The 16,785-nt window shown below is 47.9% G+C and overlaps 1 protein-coding gene across 2 annotated transcripts in view; it reads right to left on the reverse strand.

Moving 5' to 3' along the window:
* Positions 1–16,785, reverse strand: part of LOC119436685 (eEF1A lysine and N-terminal methyltransferase homolog) — a 56,519-nt gene that overhangs the window by 14,126 nt on the left and 25,608 nt on the right. For both annotated transcript variants that reach the window (XM_049659662.1, XM_049659656.1), the window contains 3 exons: positions 16,476–16,656; positions 2,640–2,753; positions 2,463–2,539 (listed from right to left, as the gene is read on the reverse strand). In XM_049659662.1, coding sequence (XP_049515619.1) covers positions 2,463–2,539; positions 2,640–2,753; positions 16,476–16,656 — 372 coding nt within the window. The remainder of the gene's footprint in view (positions 1–2,462; positions 2,540–2,639; positions 2,754–16,475; positions 16,657–16,785) is intronic.

The raw sequence follows: 16,785 nt of genomic DNA on the forward strand, positions 1-16,785 counted from the left end.
GAAAGCGCGCGAGGGACACGCGCCTTCACGGACAGCGAACGCACAGCGGAGAGCAAACGCGACTTCCGTTGCGCGAAAGGCCGTGGGGGTATGGGAGGGAGGGAGGGCGACGCTGTGCTACGGCGCCAAATGCGTATCTTGCAACCTTGACGCTGCGCCGTGCTCCCTATTGGGCAGCAGAAATAAGCGTCATTGTCTTCAATAAAATCACTACTACTATCTTCCAACCGAGCGCAAGGGTAACTGGCGACGCAATCTCCCCACGCGAAAGGAGCAAAGCGGGAAGGTAGCACGGGAGAGAGGGAGAGGGGGGGGGGGGGGGCGGCGCCTGTGCCAGCTGTCGGTGTTGTCGCGCGCACCGTATCTTGAAAGTGATCTCCACACGGCTCTGACCTTTGTATGCGCTGTGCTTACGCCGCTCAGTTTCCGTTGAAGCGATAGACCGTACAAACCTTCGCTTGCTACGGCGGCTGCGCGTGGGGAAGCGCGGCCGCTGCAGTGAGCGAAGAGACAAAAAGAAAAGCAACAAAAGCACCACCGCTTCAAACTCCTCACGCCCGCCCAGTCGCGGCTTCCGCACTGTCCGGCGCCGCGTCCGCACCTATGCACCAAAAGAGAAAGGTAAAACGCGCGTGACTGTGCGCTGTTCTCTTTCGCGGCTGTCGGTGGGGCGGCGTTTATTCGTATCAACCGACGCGGGTCGAAAATCGATTCGTAACAACCGTTCTCTAGCACGTTGCAAAGTAATGGGGCTGGGCTGGGACCTCAGAAAAATTCGTATCATCCGGAAATTCGTATTAGCCGTGATCGTATCATCGAGATTCCACTGTACATAAATTGGGCCCTTCAGTTCCCCTTCCTCACAATCATTTCATAGCTAGAGTCTCGAATCCAGCGGGTTCGATGCCTTCAGGTCGCTTACAAGGGTTTACTGGTCACCTGCCTGCTCGAGCGTAAAGTACAGGTACTATGTGGTGCCATCAGTCAAGAAGGATGTTCCACATCTGTCGATGTGTGCCTGAATGGCACTGGCTAACCCTTCCCAAGGTTACAAACACACATAAATACTCAAGAATGTAGACATTCGAATAGCTGCCGACATAGCACAATTGATAGTGCGTCACACGTGTAATGCGAAGGTTGTGGGTTCGGCTCCCACCAGTGGCAAGTTGCTTTTTCGCCACTTTTACTTCCCTTTATTTATCATTTCCACACTTCAATTAATGCTACAAATAACTCCTCCTATGCTCTCCTTGGCTTCATATAGTTGTAGTTTGGTTAGGCATCATGTTATGTACTTTAGATATTTTTATGCAGAATTAAGGTGGAATCCTATTAACTTAAGAGGCAACTTTGACGAGCATGGTGCACAGCTTTAGCAAAAAATTTATATAGTCGAGCGAACAACAACTATTTCTAGCGTGATGTTTTTTTTTCCTTTTTGGACCCTTCAGTTAAATTTTATGTTTATGCTAGGTGCTTTCAGCTATGCACTGGATAGCTGTATGGTCAATATATGCTCATATTTTTATAGTTGATTTGTGGACAATGCATAGAAATAATAAAAAGAAACTAGTTTACATCATTCTTCTTCAAGATTTGTCGATTGTCATCCCTGTGCATATGCTGTATACCAGACTAAATAAATGTCTTAATTTTTGGATATATTCATGACATTTTTTCAAATATCTGCAATGTTATATCGCTAAATTGCATAGTGCCATTTACTAAGAAAGAAACTTTAAGATCATTCAGTTGTGACCATTAAACATTTACAAATGTCAAATTCACCTGCTTATACATCTCAGAGGACTATATTCTACTGTTTTGCAAGTACTTAGTATGGATGATGATAAAAGCAAATGTGGGAAAGAGGGAGTGCAGGGATGGACGCATCAAAGTGCCCCCCCCCCCCCCCCATCACACGCTGCACACTCTAGCAACGCCACTACAAAAGATGGCTGCCTTAACGTGTACGCTTAATGCAGCTGTATACTAACATTAAACTTCTTCATGTTCATAACCAAGTAAAAACATCAATTGCTACCTTCCGTCAGCCAGGGAGTCATTCCTGCCTCCACCTGACAAAACTTGTGCATGCATCGTGCAGACAAATCGATAGCACTGTGCAGCATGTCGCCACGGGGGAGGATAAAGTGTCAAACCGGTTTGCGGATTAGTTCAGTGTTGCGAACCAGTTTGCAAACTGCTAAAAATTTTGATTTCTCCAAACTGGAATGAAATCTGAGCTCCATGAACACAAACCCAAACTTGTATTTTTTAGGTTCAACACAGAATTTGGCCCACTTAAGCAGCACACTCATTATCAGCATTTCTACTGATGAGTGTTGGTCAGCTTGCCCTACTGGCAGCACTTGTTTCAGTGATATCAACACTGGCAAACACAGCAACTGTAAGCCAGTTTACAAGGAAGATAATGCCCACAAAAAGTCAATTCCCACCTTTAAGAACTTGGTTGCTAGAAAAAGTGGTAGTGTGCCACCACCAAGTCCAACCATTAACGCAGTGGCTGGTTCCTCTGTATTAAAGAAAGAGAAAAAGAGGCACCTCAACCTTCAGTGAGATGTCGATGGTAACTAATAAGCAAAACTTTTCACGGTCTAAGGCAGGTAACTCACCTGTTCCTTTTGGCATTATGAAGGCAAGCCCAGCAACCATGTACTTGTAGTACTCGCTACGGAGATCATCCCAAACAACCTCCCAGGTCTTAGACTTCTGTCCCCTCAGCCTTACTTTTCATGCAAGAAAGATAGACAGGGAAACACATTTATGGCCACAACTGACTCATTTCTAATACGTCACCCAATTTGGTAGCAAAGGAATAATACACACACCATGCCAGAAGTGGCAGCAACTTCAGATTCCGGCCGCCTTTCCTTTTCATCAGAAGCAATGAGATGCCATAGTGTGGTGCATTCCTACTCTGACCACGTGTCTTATACTCCCCTTGGGGTTTATCTTAGCCCCAAACAATAGTCATCATCTGTCTTGCGTGCCTTTCCTTTCTTTAATGCTGCATGCCCGGTACTTCCAGATCACAAACAGCATATGTGTTAACAGTGCGAGATAGCATTCTTGAATAGAAAGTTGCGAGTACAGAGTTTTCAAGAAAGAAAACACAAGCAAGACAGGTGGCGATTATTGTTCGGGGAGAAGATATACCTCAAAGGGTGTAAACTTTTTTCAGAGCGTATACTATCGGACAGGAAAATTTAGGGACACATAAAGCGACTATCACTTGGCGTTAATATAATCTGCATGTAGTCACGGGAGAACATTAAACAATGCTCACTGCCGAATGCACTTGCAATTGCAGATGTCCTTGAAGCATTACCCTTGGGGGTAATGCTTCATGGGAGGGGGAAGGGGATTGAATACAAAGCCTTTTTCATACTTTGATACGCCGTAATTTTGAGCAAACAAAAGTTGAAAGTCTTTCTTCCTTATTAGGCATTATACACACTTTCGCTAGTCTCCTTTTTTTTTGGTAGTGTTGATATGTACTGTCTAATCATGTCAATAAAGCAACACTGCTTGATATACACAGTAGAACCCCGCTGTTACATTCCCGGGTGCTGCGTTTTCCCGGCTGTTATGTCGTTTCCAGCCGGTCCCGGCACAGCTCCCATAGAACCCGATGCAATGGGAACCCCGCTGTTACGTCGCAACTGTGGGACCGTTCCCGCATCATACGTTGCGAACTGCCACCCCGCGCCGGCCCGAGCGGCCATTTTGACTTTTCATGTCGCTTGGCTCGGTTGCTTGACGATGGCATTGGCCTAAAGTGCCGGGGGCGACACTTACGACGTATTTTCGGTTTCCGCCAGCAAAAGTATGGCTTTTGAGATCCGTATTTGCTATCTAAAGATGGTGTCTATGACGCGTTGCGGCCCTAAAATTGGTTTTGGCTCATAGATGTTCCGTATACAGTCCAAGGGCGATAACGCCGTCGCCGCGCGCCGTATGTGCGAGTGCAAGTGTGCGAGGGGAGCCGACGACCACGTCTAAATCTCGCGCGCTGAAAGAAAGAAAAGCAGGGAGGAAGCGCGCCTTCTTCCGTTGCGCTTGAGGCACCGGCGAGGGAACGAGGGGGGAGGGATAGCGGGAAGCGTTGTGCCCACTGTATTTGTGCTCTGGCATCAACTGCGTACTGCGCAGTGGCGTGCGGGCCGTATCTTGAAAGCTATCTACGTTGGGTGCAGAGTCTACACAGTGTAGGTGCATCGGCGGCTCGTAGCTTGTAGTGATTTAAGGTTGGGGGGATGTGGGGATGCGGGACTCTCACGCGTCCCCTGATGTTGTTTTCCCCGCATGTCTCCTGTAGTCCGGCTTCTCCGCGTGGCTAAGCCCGGCAGCGGTCGTGGTGGTTGCGGCGCATTGCGGTAGATGGCGCAAGTGTCGCGATGCTAGCGCCGCCGAACGGCGTTGTGACTTGGGAGAGTAAGGTCGAGGCCCGAGGGCGCTTCCTCTTTGGCTTGGGATCGGCGACCAACACGCACGAACGCTTCGCGCGTGCGCCGGCCCGCTTCGCGCGACCGTCGCGCCAGGCTAAGAGCAGGACACCTGTTTGGACGAACACGGATCGTTCAAGCGCGCCACCGTTCGCGTGACTGTACACGTGAACGACTAGGCGATGGTGTCATAGCATGGGGCGAACGTATTCGCTCGCTATCGGGTCGCGGTGAGTCGGACTTCCTTGATTTGTCGCGCGCCCGTGTGAATGTTCAATTGGTTGTAATTCGGCTAGTATGTATTAGTGTATGAAAGGTGCAATAAATGCCCTTTTGATTGTTTGCACTACTATGTGTCGTTCCTTTGTCCCAAGAGCACATGTGAGACCCCACATCTGGCTGCCCAACGTGGATCTCTTGGGGCATCGGACGATAATTTTAACAGCTTTGCTCGGTTCGAGATGTTTCAACCGAAGCGTAGTCCTAGCGTGGATTTTGATCGCTAGTGTCGGCGGTGTGCTTTCTTGAGCGAGGCGACGGTTGCTGTAGCGTACGCGTTTGAACTTTTCAACATGCTAAGCCTTTTCGCGAGTGTTTTGAAGTACACTCGTCGGTACGAGAGCCACGTGGTCTGCATCCTGGGAGAGCGAGGCCTAGCGCCTGCGGAGCATTGGCAAGCCTGAAGCGAGTGAGTACGGAAGCCTCGTGGGTGGTCCGAATTTCTTATGTACATAGCTTCTTCTATATCTTTGACTTAGGAAGTCGAGGCTCAGGGAGCCGGGTGGCTGCGGGCCACGGGTGCCGCTACGGGCTGACTGGTATTGCGGCCTGGCACCGGGCGCTCCGACACCGTCTGGGACGGTGGGCGCCGTCAACTCGGATGCTGTGTGCACCGAGCGGAGTAGGACCACCTCACAGAGCTAACGTCTCCTCGCGGCTGCCTGTTCTTGTGCCCATTTTGGGTGTTGTTTCTTTTTTTTTTTTTGGATGCCGGTTGTTGTCAAAGTAGCGACGCATTAGGCCTAAGGCTTAACAAAGCCGCCTGTCGCACGTTGAGGGACACAACCTGGGGGACCGTGGTGTTGAGATGTCGCACCTTTCTTCCCTCATTAGTTCGCCTCGCACGAATTGAAATTACTCGTTCGACTCAAAAAAAAAAAAAAAAACAAGCTTTGTTCACGTGAACTTAGCATCTGAAATGCCACCCGAAATTTTTGCTAGCCGAATTGAACATCGTACCACGTGGGCGATGCGTATGCCGAATTCCTCTCCCTTGCACTACTTTAGTGTTTGTCGAGTGCGTTGAGTGTACGCAGCGTGAGCGGAGTCACCCCTGGTTTGCTGTCACCTGCACATCATCAGCGCTGCTGCCCCGGACTACAATCGAGCTACCCCAGGCTTTGGAGATGCCTGTGGTCAATTCGGCGCAGCGACTTCGGCGGCCGCCAATGTCCGGCTCGCAACCCTCGGCGGCTGGGAAAAGAGCCGGCAGTCACCAACGGCTACTGCGGCTCTCGTCAGCAGGGCGCGAGCGACGCTTGCTCGTGCCGACTTCTGCGTCGCCGTTTCCGGAGTCCTGGGCTGGAGTCGTGCCATCGAATCTGCAGACGTGGTGCTGTGACCAACGGACGCCAGCGGTGAACCCCAGAGTCAATATCGGCTCGCATGTTATGGAAAGCGCGTGGACATTTTTCGCTGGAGTATGTGTAGTGATTTAAGGTTGGGGGGATGTGGGGATGCGGGACTCTCACGCGTCCCCTGATGTTGTTTTCCCTGCATGTCTCCTGTAGTCCGGCTTCTCCGCGTGGCTAAGCCCGGCAGCGGTCGTGGTGGTTGCGGCGCATTGCGGTAGATGGCGCGAGTGTCGCGATGCTAGCGCCGCTGAACGGCGTTGTGACTTGGAAGAGCAAGGTCGAGGCCCGAGGGCGCTTCCTCTTTGGCTTGGGATCGGCGACCAACACGCACGAACGCTTCGCGCGTGCGCCGGCCCGCTTCGCGCGACCGTTGCGCCAGGCTAAGAGCAGGACACCTGTATGGACGAACACGGATCGTTCGAGCGTGCCACCGTTCGCGTGACTGTACACGTGAACGACTAGGCGATGGTGTCATAGCATGGGGCGAACGTATTCGCTCGCTATCTGGTCGCGGTGATTGATTTGTCGCGCGCCCATGTGAATGTTCAATTGGTAGTAATTCGGCTAGTGTGCATTAGTGTATTAAAGGTGCAATAAATGCCCTTGTGATTGTTTGCACTACTATGTGTCGTTCCTTTGTCCCAAGAGCCCGTGTGAGACCCCACAAGCTTTGTGCGTGCTGCGTGTTCTCAGCGCTCAGTTTTCGTTGAAGCGATAGACAACAGCACGAAGGTCACTTTGTCGCTTCTGCAGCGGTGCTTAAATTTCTCATGCAAGCATTTGACCGCGCGTGTCCGCGCTCATCGAGTGTGATGTGTTCATGTTTGCCTGTGGGCGCTGACACCATGCTTGTTAATATAGTTAATAAGTGAATGTGTATACGGACGATAAAACTACTATTCTTACTTTCTATAGCTGTCTACGAATTTGCTATCGGGTGCTGGGCGAAATACTTCGGGTGTCAGGAAAACTACGACTTTTTTTCACACGTAAGAATTAAAATAATATTGTGTGCAGTTCAACACTACTCCCATTTCTAATTTTTTCCTGTTTCCCAGCTCTTACGTTTTTTTTTTTTTTTACGGTCCCGTGAAAAACGTGTCAGCGGGATTCTACTGTATATATATATGTATATATATATTGTTACGGCGCAACTAAGAGTAGCGCCAGTCCGAAGAAGACGATTTGACGTGTAGAGGTAGAATCGGTCTCGCCAGCCATCTTGTTTATGTGTCGTTGCCTCTCGTATATATTGTAGCTCCACCTGTATATGTGACTTCCGCAACATACCAAATTACTGGAGGTGCTGGGTACCCATGAGAAACAACAACAGAGCTCCACAGCAGTCCCTCCAGCAGTACCCCACAGCAGTGGCCAAAAAAAGTGTGTTGTATTCACGGATGGCAACATTTTGAAGATATTTTCACTTTCACATGACTACCGTCAGTCGCATCGACCTCTATGAGCGACGGCAATCTTGGCACAGAGCCAAGTATGCCATCATATTACAGTGCCAGGAATGCTGCCATCCGGTGCTACTTGTCCAAAATGTTTCTTCAAAAGTGATCATCCAATCATACAGCCAAAGTTTGTCAAAGCATTGCTGCACACACATACACTTGCCTCCCATCTGATCAGGACACATCTCTACCACTGTCATGCTTTTGCCACAGATAGACAAAAGTACAGTCAATGCATGCATTGACTTGATTTTTCATTGATTTTTCATCCCCTAGCAACATAACAAAAGTCGACCACGCTGCAATAGCCGAACAACTGCAGGTTTCTTGTAACACTAATTGTCCTGCACATAATCGTCACCCTCGTTAGCGCATACATTGAGGGGTGTTGCCGCCGCTTAAAGAAGTCACTGGGACCGTGTCGCTATTTAGCACATGAATGAACCAATGCCGGCGGAACTTGCATGACAATGCACAATGCAGCTTTACAATGGCTTGCCGGTCTTGGCTTGTACTGCAGTTGGGTGCAAACGGTGCTGGGCAAACTAGGCTTTGCAAGTTTTGGTTTCGAGGAGGCACCGGCAACATGGCCAATGACCATGCTGAGGTCATGCTGGCGACGTATCAAAGCCTGAATATCACTAGTTCTACTCTGTGGTAGAACTAGCATGCAGCCACGCAGCCGAAGTTCGAATTGTCAAAGGGTAAGCTCGAAGCTGTCTGAAATTTCAGTCATCCTTGCGCATCAAGTCTCTGGGGCCAGTGGCGACGTCAGGAAGCAGTCCGAATAATTGAGCATGTCTGAATTGTTGGTCAGCAACTGTGTGTGTATACAGTGGAACCTCGTTCATACGTTGTATAAAAAAAAGCAGGAAAAAACGTACAATCTGAAGTCACTAAAAATTTGGCACACTCAACTGTTATTGACATTTACGTAATACGCAGTGATGCGTTGCGCGAATCATTGCAGCACAAGACATCGACATGCGATGAGCTGGTGCGACCTGAGCGGCCCAAGATGGGCATTGTTGTTCTTGTGGCTTTGACAAGCTTAGGTTGCGTTCCTCGAATTAAAGGAACCAAAAGTGTCTGCGAGGAGCTAAAATTGTCTGTGCAGTGCATTCGGATACACAACCAAAATCGCCTTCGCGGCGTTTGTATGCTTTGCTGCATATCACAAATTTACTGCGGCAAAGCTGACTTTACAAAACCGGCCGGCATTGTGCAACACATATTAGACCAGTGCCTATGTTCATTGCTAAAAAAATCAGGTGTGCATTATTGTACTTCTATTTTGTTTAGGTGTTTTAATGTAATTTCCACGTTACTTTTCTACTTTGGAAACATAACTGGGCGCGCATATAATTCTAGGGCCTGTTAGAGTGGAAAATACTGCCAAATGAATAAGCCATGCGTTCACGTTTTTTCTGCAGCTTGTTTAATTCGACCCGCCGGATAATTCGATCAATTTTCACGGTCCCGTCAGGGTCGAATTAAAAGAATTTGATTATACAGTGGAATCTCGATGATACGATCACGGCTAATACGAATTTCCGGATGATACAAATTTTTCTGTGGTCCCGGCCGAGCCCCATTACTTTGCAACGTGCTAGAGAATGGTTGTTCCGAATTTATTTTCGACCCGCGTCGGTTGATACGAATAAACGCTGCCCCACCAACGGCTGCGAAAGAGAAGCGCTTTCTCCCTTTCTCTTTTGGTGCTGAAGCGCGGATGCAGCGCCGGACAGCGCAGAGGCCGTGACTGGGCGCGAAGAGTTTGACGCGGTGGCACTTTTCTTGCTTTTGTACTTTTCCCCATGCAGGCGTGGGGAAGCACCGCCGCTGCAGCGAGTCAGAGGTCAGAGCCGCGTGGAGACAAAGGTCAGAGCCGTGTGGAGATCGCTTTCAAGATACGATGCGCGCGACAACCCCGACAGCCGGCACAGGTGCAAAGTACAAGAACGCATTTGTTGGCAGAGCAGAAGCCACCCCCCCCCCTCCCTCCTTCCCTCCCTCCTGAGCTGCCTTCCTGCTTTGCTCCTTTCTCGTGGGAGATTGCGTCGCCAGTTACCCTTGCGCCCGGTTGCAAGATACGCATTTGGTGCCCCGCAGCACAGCGTCGCCTCCCCCCCCCCCTCCCTCCCTCCCATACCCCCACGGCCTTTTGCGCGACGAAAGCAGAGCCGGGCTCGACTGGCGCGCCCGGCCGCGACGGAAATCGCGTTTGCTCTCAGCTGTGCGTTCGCTCTCCGTGAAGGAAAGGCGCGCTTTCACTTGCACATAAGGCACGCGGCGACGATTTTATCGCCCTTGGACTCATGCTCCATGTCTCATGCTCCTCCTCCGCATCGCCCTCGTTGATCTCCTCTCCCATCGGTGGGTGCACCTCGTTGAGAAGCATGCTCGCTACTGCCTTTGTCGGCGAGATTTTCCAGCGGAAGCCGCATTATAACCGGTATTTCGTCTCACGCGGCTGCACTGTAAGCGGTATGCGTATACATGTTCTATGGGAGGGTAAACGGGAGTCGGAAAAGGCCGCGTTGTACCCAGTTTTGCACTATAAACAGTTACGTTGTAAGCGATCTATACTGTAAATGCTTTTTACGTGCGTGTGCCTGAGTGAGTTCACCTCCGACTTTAATTTAGCTAGTTTTAATTGTTTCGATGATACGAATTTCGGCTAATACGAATATTTTTCGTGACCCCGCGAGATTCATATCGAGATTCCACTGTATATGGTGCTAAGAGGAGTTAAATGGTTAAGCTTGTAGTTGATCAAAACAAAGGCAAGATGAAGTGTTGTCGAAGAGTTACTGTTTAATTCGCCAACAATTTTTGAAGTGGAAGTTCCTTTACCATATTATATATATATATATATATATATATATATATATAAACGAGAGAAGGGGGGGGGGGGCTTGATTTTGTTAATTATGACCACATAAAGCCAACAGACAATGAAGCCAAGGAAAGCATTGGGGAAATTAGCTGTGGTTGAAATTGAAATGTAGAAAATAATAAAGAAAAGGGAAATGAAAGTGGATGGAAAGAGAGAGAGAAGAATGGTTTTCATGGTACGTAGCTTTAACATAAACGTCAGATTTTCATTTTATTTAACATCCAAGGCAAAAAGAAGCATGGTCCAAAAAAGAAGTGTGAGCTCTATACACTAATATACACACACGGTTGCATTCAAGATGTAGGTCTAGAACCGGTGTGTGCCCTGTCTGCTGCAAACATGCGGCCAGGTTGTTAATGCCACATTATTACGGCACCTGTCAACGTACACAGCAGCCTGAATATAAAACGTAGATGATGTGTTAGGCTATATTGCTTTTCCCTGCGAAACCAAGAAGTTTAAATTGATTTAAAAGTCTTGTTTGAATTAAAGGAGCTTTAAAATGCATGGACTTTATGCATTTTAATTAGGTGATACTAGTTTGACGTATCTAACAGTGAATTATCAACTGTATTCAACATTCCGAGCATTCATAACCTATACATTTGCCAGTATCAAACTCTGAGCAGCATGTTTTTTTTCATGCAGCACCACACCAATAAAGTTACATATAGTAAGGGCAGTATGGCACTTGCTGAAAGTGACACTACATTGCTCTCCAGAAACAAAAAGGGACATTATTGTTTTTTTTTTTTTTAATAACACAAGCTCGCTATGGCTGACAACCAGCAAGCAAGGCGATAAATAACTGTATACTGCATCAGTATGATAATAAAGTATGAAATAGCTTGGTACTAATAACAGTAAGCATCAAGACTGCAGAGAATGCTTGTGGTAGTTAATTCTTGGTTGTAATTGGCTTGTGTCAGACTATCACAAAATTAATGAAACCTTATGCACAGACCTAGTGTAAGACAAGCACTAGTGACAAGATTCCAGTGGTACGAGTCTATTCAATGCACATATACAGTCTACTTCTGTTACTTCGACCCTGATAGAATCGATCTGATAAATTGATCTAATGATACGGGGGGTCGAATTAAACAAGGTGCAGAAAAAAAACTTCAAAACACGCTGTTGATTCATTTAACAGTATTTCCCCAATTCTAACACGCCCCAAAATCAAACGCATGCCATTTCCTATGTGTAAAAAGTAGAAACCTAACACACACCAAATTTCTAAAAAAAAAAAAGTTAAAAATGGGCAAGGGTCTAATATGTGTTGCACATGGCGGCCGATTACATCGTTATCTGGTACAGCATACGAACATCACAAAGGAGGTTTTGGTTCGTGTCTGATTGCACTGTGCATCAATCTTCGGGCAAATTTGCTTGAAGAAAAAAATTATGTGTGGCTTTGCTATCGCAAACACCAGAGACCAGCAGAGCTGGGGAAAGCCTAGTAAAGTAGTGGCAAACCACACACTTAAGTTTCCTGGCACTCGGGATTTCTTTGCGATGTTCTCCATAGTACCACGATGAATTCAACCGGCCACGTTCATGAGCCTCCGGCTCTTCATTTCTTCCCATATGCAAACTCTCGGCTTCCCTCAATCTAAACTCGGGATGTTCTCCTCTGCGACGCTTGGTTTTAGCTTCCTTAGCTCTTGCTTCAGTCTTTCGGAAGCGACTAGTCTCCAGTTCTCTGGTCAAAACCTGCTGAACCACCGCCAGAGGCATTAGTTACGAACACCAGGCGCGTTCGGTACGAACACAGAAAAATGCGATCAGTGTCGGCAGAAGCTCTACGCGTCCCACTACCACATGCCTCACTCCTCCTCTCCACCTCACATCCGCTATGCTGCGCGGTGCTATTTTTATACTCTGCTTTCACTCTCTCTCAGCTCTCTCCCCCAGCTCGGCGAAGCTGCGGACGATGGAATGATCATTATAGTGAGATTCTAACAGCTCTGCTGTAAAAAAAAAGTTGTCGCAGTTTCACCTGAAAGGCGAAGCATCAATTGCGATAGCAAATTTGTAGAGAGCTATACGGAGTAATGATATTAGCTTTATCAGCTGTATAAACTTGGACATGCAGCAGCACCGGCAACACGCAGAACTGTTGTCGACGCCGTCGGCGTTTTGTCCGCGTTCGCTCAAAATGCGTGCGGCGTTGGTGACTGTTGCCGGAGCCTCTGATATATATAGGCACTTGGTGCCGCAGCTAAACGTCGCCTCCCTTCCCTCCCTCCCCCCCCCCCCCCCCTCGGCCTCTCGCGCGTCGGAAGAAGGTGCGTTTGCTCTACATATATGGTGATTGTAAAGGAGGAAAGAGACGCCTACTTCTGCAGCCCTTAAGGGAGCACGGCGCAGAACGCGCGTTTGTTCTCCGCCGTGCGTTCATTCCCCGTAAAAGCGCGCGCCTCTCGCACTCTTTCACTCGCACATACAGCGTTCGGCGCGCGGCGCCGATTCCATCTCCATTGACGTCATACGGAACCTCACGGCGACGGCGACGGCTACGGCGACGCCGACGGCAGAAATCTGCTTTTGAGTGTCCATATAATTGCTATCGCAATAAAAAAAAGGAGGGGGGGGGCACGTGTTGGAATTGGGTAAATACCGTTGGATATTGTGAGCAATAGTTAATGCTTGAAAATCTGCCTAGGGCAGGCCAAAAAAAGGCATTGTCAGTGATGCTACTGTGGACTTCTGGTTTGGAGCAATTTTTGGAGCACCAGAAATTTCATTTTGGAGCACTTTGGAGCAGGCAATTTGGCATTTGGGAGCCGCTGATTTTGCACATCCTGAAGTATTTCGAAAATGCGAGTTGCAATTTACATTCAAAGACCTGAATAATTCGTACGTTCTTACAAGAAGCTTGGTAAACATTTCCATCCATTGCAGAACTCGTGGAGAAAAAAATGCTCTTCTGTGCATGCAACACACACACAAATTGATATCGTTTCATATAATGCTAGTTTTCCCAGATGTCATTTGGTATATCAGGAACAGAAACGATGGACACATTGGCGGCATGCAGTTATTATATTCACATGTCATGCTGCGCTTTAAACAAGCTACAGTAGAATCCCGCTGTTACGTTCCTGGGTGCTGTGTTTTCCCGGCCATTTTGACTTTTCATGTAGCTTGGCTTGACGATAAGATTGGTTGCCCAAAGTGCCAGGGCCGACAAATAATATGTCGTATTTTCGGTTTACACCAGCAAAAACATGGCTTTTGAGGTTAAAGATCGTGTCAATGACGCGTTGGGGCTCTAAAATTGGCTATGGCGCATAGATGTTCGGTGTAAAGTCCAAAGGCGATAACGCCAACGCCGAGCGCCGTAATGCGCTGTATGTGTGAGTGAAAGCGTGTGAGGGGAGCAGATGACCGCAGCCAAATCTCGCGCGCGCAAGAAAGAAAAGCGGGGAGGAATCGGACGGAGATTCTAGAAAGAGGAAGCACGCCCTCCGTTGCGCTCGAGGCACCGGCGAGGAAGCAAGGGGAGGGAGGGATAGCGGGCGGCGTTGTACTCTGGCATTAACTTAAAGTCCCTATATTTATTTAGTTATTTATGAGTACCTTACAACGCCCTCGTGGGACATTGTGTAAGGGGGGCAATACAGCATGTACAGAATAGAGAAATACACATAGGTGAAATATTGATTATTAAAAAGAGTAGATGGCGGGCCGAGAAAAGTACCGCCATCTACTCTTTCCTCCACCGCCTCCTCTCCTAAAGCGCTTGCTTTTTTCTTTACTTTTTGCTTGCGAAAGTCAAGTCGACGGTGGCGCACCTAGAAAGTCCACGTTGAAGCTTTCAGGCCGGGCGCGCGCCGCCGCGGCCGCCGGCGACTGCGGCGGCCGCGTCAACATGGCTCTGAGGCGGAAAAAAAGAAAATATAAAGAAGTGAAAAGCGTGTGCTATCATCGTCCAATCGGAGATACAGGAGAGAGAGAAGCGGCGTTTATCAAAGGATGGCGGTACTTTTCTTATATAGGGACTTTAGCATTACCTGCGTAATGCGCGGCGGCGCGCGGTAGCGCGGGCTGTATTTTCAAAGCGATCTACGTTGGGGGCAGAGTCTAAGCAGTGTAGGTACGTCGGCGGCTCGTAGCTTTGTGCGTACAGTGTGTTCTCGGCGCTCCAACTTGCACTTTGCAACTCGCCAGGCGGTCGCGCGCACCGTATCTTCAAAGCAATCTGCAACAGGGTTCCTACCTTTGTATGCGCTGTGCTTTCGCCGATCAGTTTCCGTTGAAGTGATAGCAGCACGAAGTTCACTTCGCTCGCTGCTGCTGCCATGCTTCCTCACGCCAGTGTTTGACAGCGCGTGTCCGCGCTAATCAAGTGTGATGTGTTCATGGGCCGTATTCTGAAACGTTCCCCTAGGCAAAATTTCTTTCTTGCTTTCAGGCGTGCGCAGATTGGCTCTTTTAGCAAAATTGGATGAGCTGTTTGGGTGATTGAGCCCGACGTCATTCAATTTTGCTCAACCAGCCAATCAGCGCGCACCCTGAAAGCGAAAAAAGAAATTTCGCCTAGGCGAACGTTTCAGAATACGGACCATGTTTGCCTGTGCGCTCAGACACCATGCTTGTTAATATAGTTAATAAGCGAATGTTTACAAGTTCACACGGACGAAAGAACTACTATCCTTACTTTGTATAGCTGTCTACCAATTGGCGGTTGCAATCGATGCTTCGGCTTTCGGGCGAAACTACGACTTTCTTTCCCACATAAGAATTAAAATTATATTGAATTCAGTTTAACTCTACTCTCATTTCTCAAGTTTGCCTGTTTTTCAGCTCTTGCGTGTTCCGGATTCTGTTTTTTTTTTTTTTTTTTTTTTTTTTTTTTTTTTTTTTTTTTACGGTCCCGTGCAAAAATTTTTCAGCAGGGTTCTACGGTACTAGCTGCGTTTCCAGAGTAGATAACATCCGCTGATGAATCGCCAATTGACCTTGAAGCCACGAGTAGAGTGTACTAGAATACTAGGTATTCTAGTACAATGTACCACGAGCCTCAGCAGAAACCGCGCTTTGCCGTCGAGCCGCCTTGCAAGGCAGACGCCGCGTCGGCGCCGAGCGTGGCGCTGTGGCTTAATTGGGACACACGCGCTAGCGCTGTTTCGTCTCCTGTTTGGAACTAAGATTGCAACTAAGGCTCGCCCTATCACTACGTTGCACGTTTTAATTCCCCGCTGGTGCAATTGCATGCCAGCGATAGACGCCGTCAAATCTGAGACTGTTTGGCGCAGTTAGGCGCAATTTTCGTCGATTGTATCAGGATGGCGCAGTAAATCCCATTTGGCGCACTTAGGCGCAGTTGGCGCAAGAGTGGAATCACTGCATTGTGAATGGATGCAGATGAGTATTCAACGCATTCAGTGTCACCTAAGGGTCGAGACAAATGCTGTCACGCTGCCACTAAAGGGGTTGCTATTGGGGTCACGATTGGGGTCAAGCGCGTGTGTGCTGACTGGTCCAAGTTCGAATTATCTGGAGATGGCCAACTTCAAGATCAAAATAACGAAAGTTTCGACCAATAGAAACGCATGAGCGCCAAGGAATCATTAACTGAAAAATCGAATTAACCAGAGTCTAATTGATGGAAGTCTACTGCATATTGTAGCAGGCATCTTACGAGAGTGTAACCAGCTTTAAAGGGTAATTCTTAGACACTCAGAGAAAACAGTTGTGGCATTGCATTCCTTGCAGTTCCCTCTTTTCAGTATGCCAAGTCATTAAAAAAAATTATGAGTAAAATAATTTTGAAACAGCAGAAAGCAGTGACGTTAAATTAAAGCAGCACTCTGCAACCTAAGACCTTTTTGTATGTGATGTAGTGACAATGTCTTGGATATTATTGGCAAATCTCTTGCATCTGCTTTGAAAGCGTAATTCTGTACGTTTTGAAGACTTTCAGCCACCAATGTTCATTTACTTTTGTTTGTTTTATGCAAACTGTGTTAGAATATGGCGTTACAGAGGAGTGCACACTTACCTGATTTAAGCCTAGCTTCTGTCTGGATGACATGTGGCTTGTCAAGAAATATTAGGCGTCTCACGACTGTGCCTTTTGGCATACTGACATCTTCAATGACATATTGACCACTCAATGCACTGATGCCTTGGTGCCTAATTTGACGATGGCCCACATCCTCACCTGCTGTCAAATATGGGACCTTCAATAAAAGAAAAAAAGAAAAAAAAAACCATTCCAGGCTTAGTAACCAACAAGCAAGGTGTCCCAACCAAGTAGCAGTCAACTAGCGAAAAATGAACAAAAAAACTGATGCACTGTGCCACTACTG

This window comes from Dermacentor silvarum, chromosome 1 (assembly GCF_013339745.2).
Source record: "Dermacentor silvarum isolate Dsil-2018 chromosome 1, BIME_Dsil_1.4, whole genome shotgun sequence".
NCBI lineage: Eukaryota > Metazoa > Arthropoda > Arachnida > Ixodida > Ixodidae > Dermacentor > Dermacentor silvarum.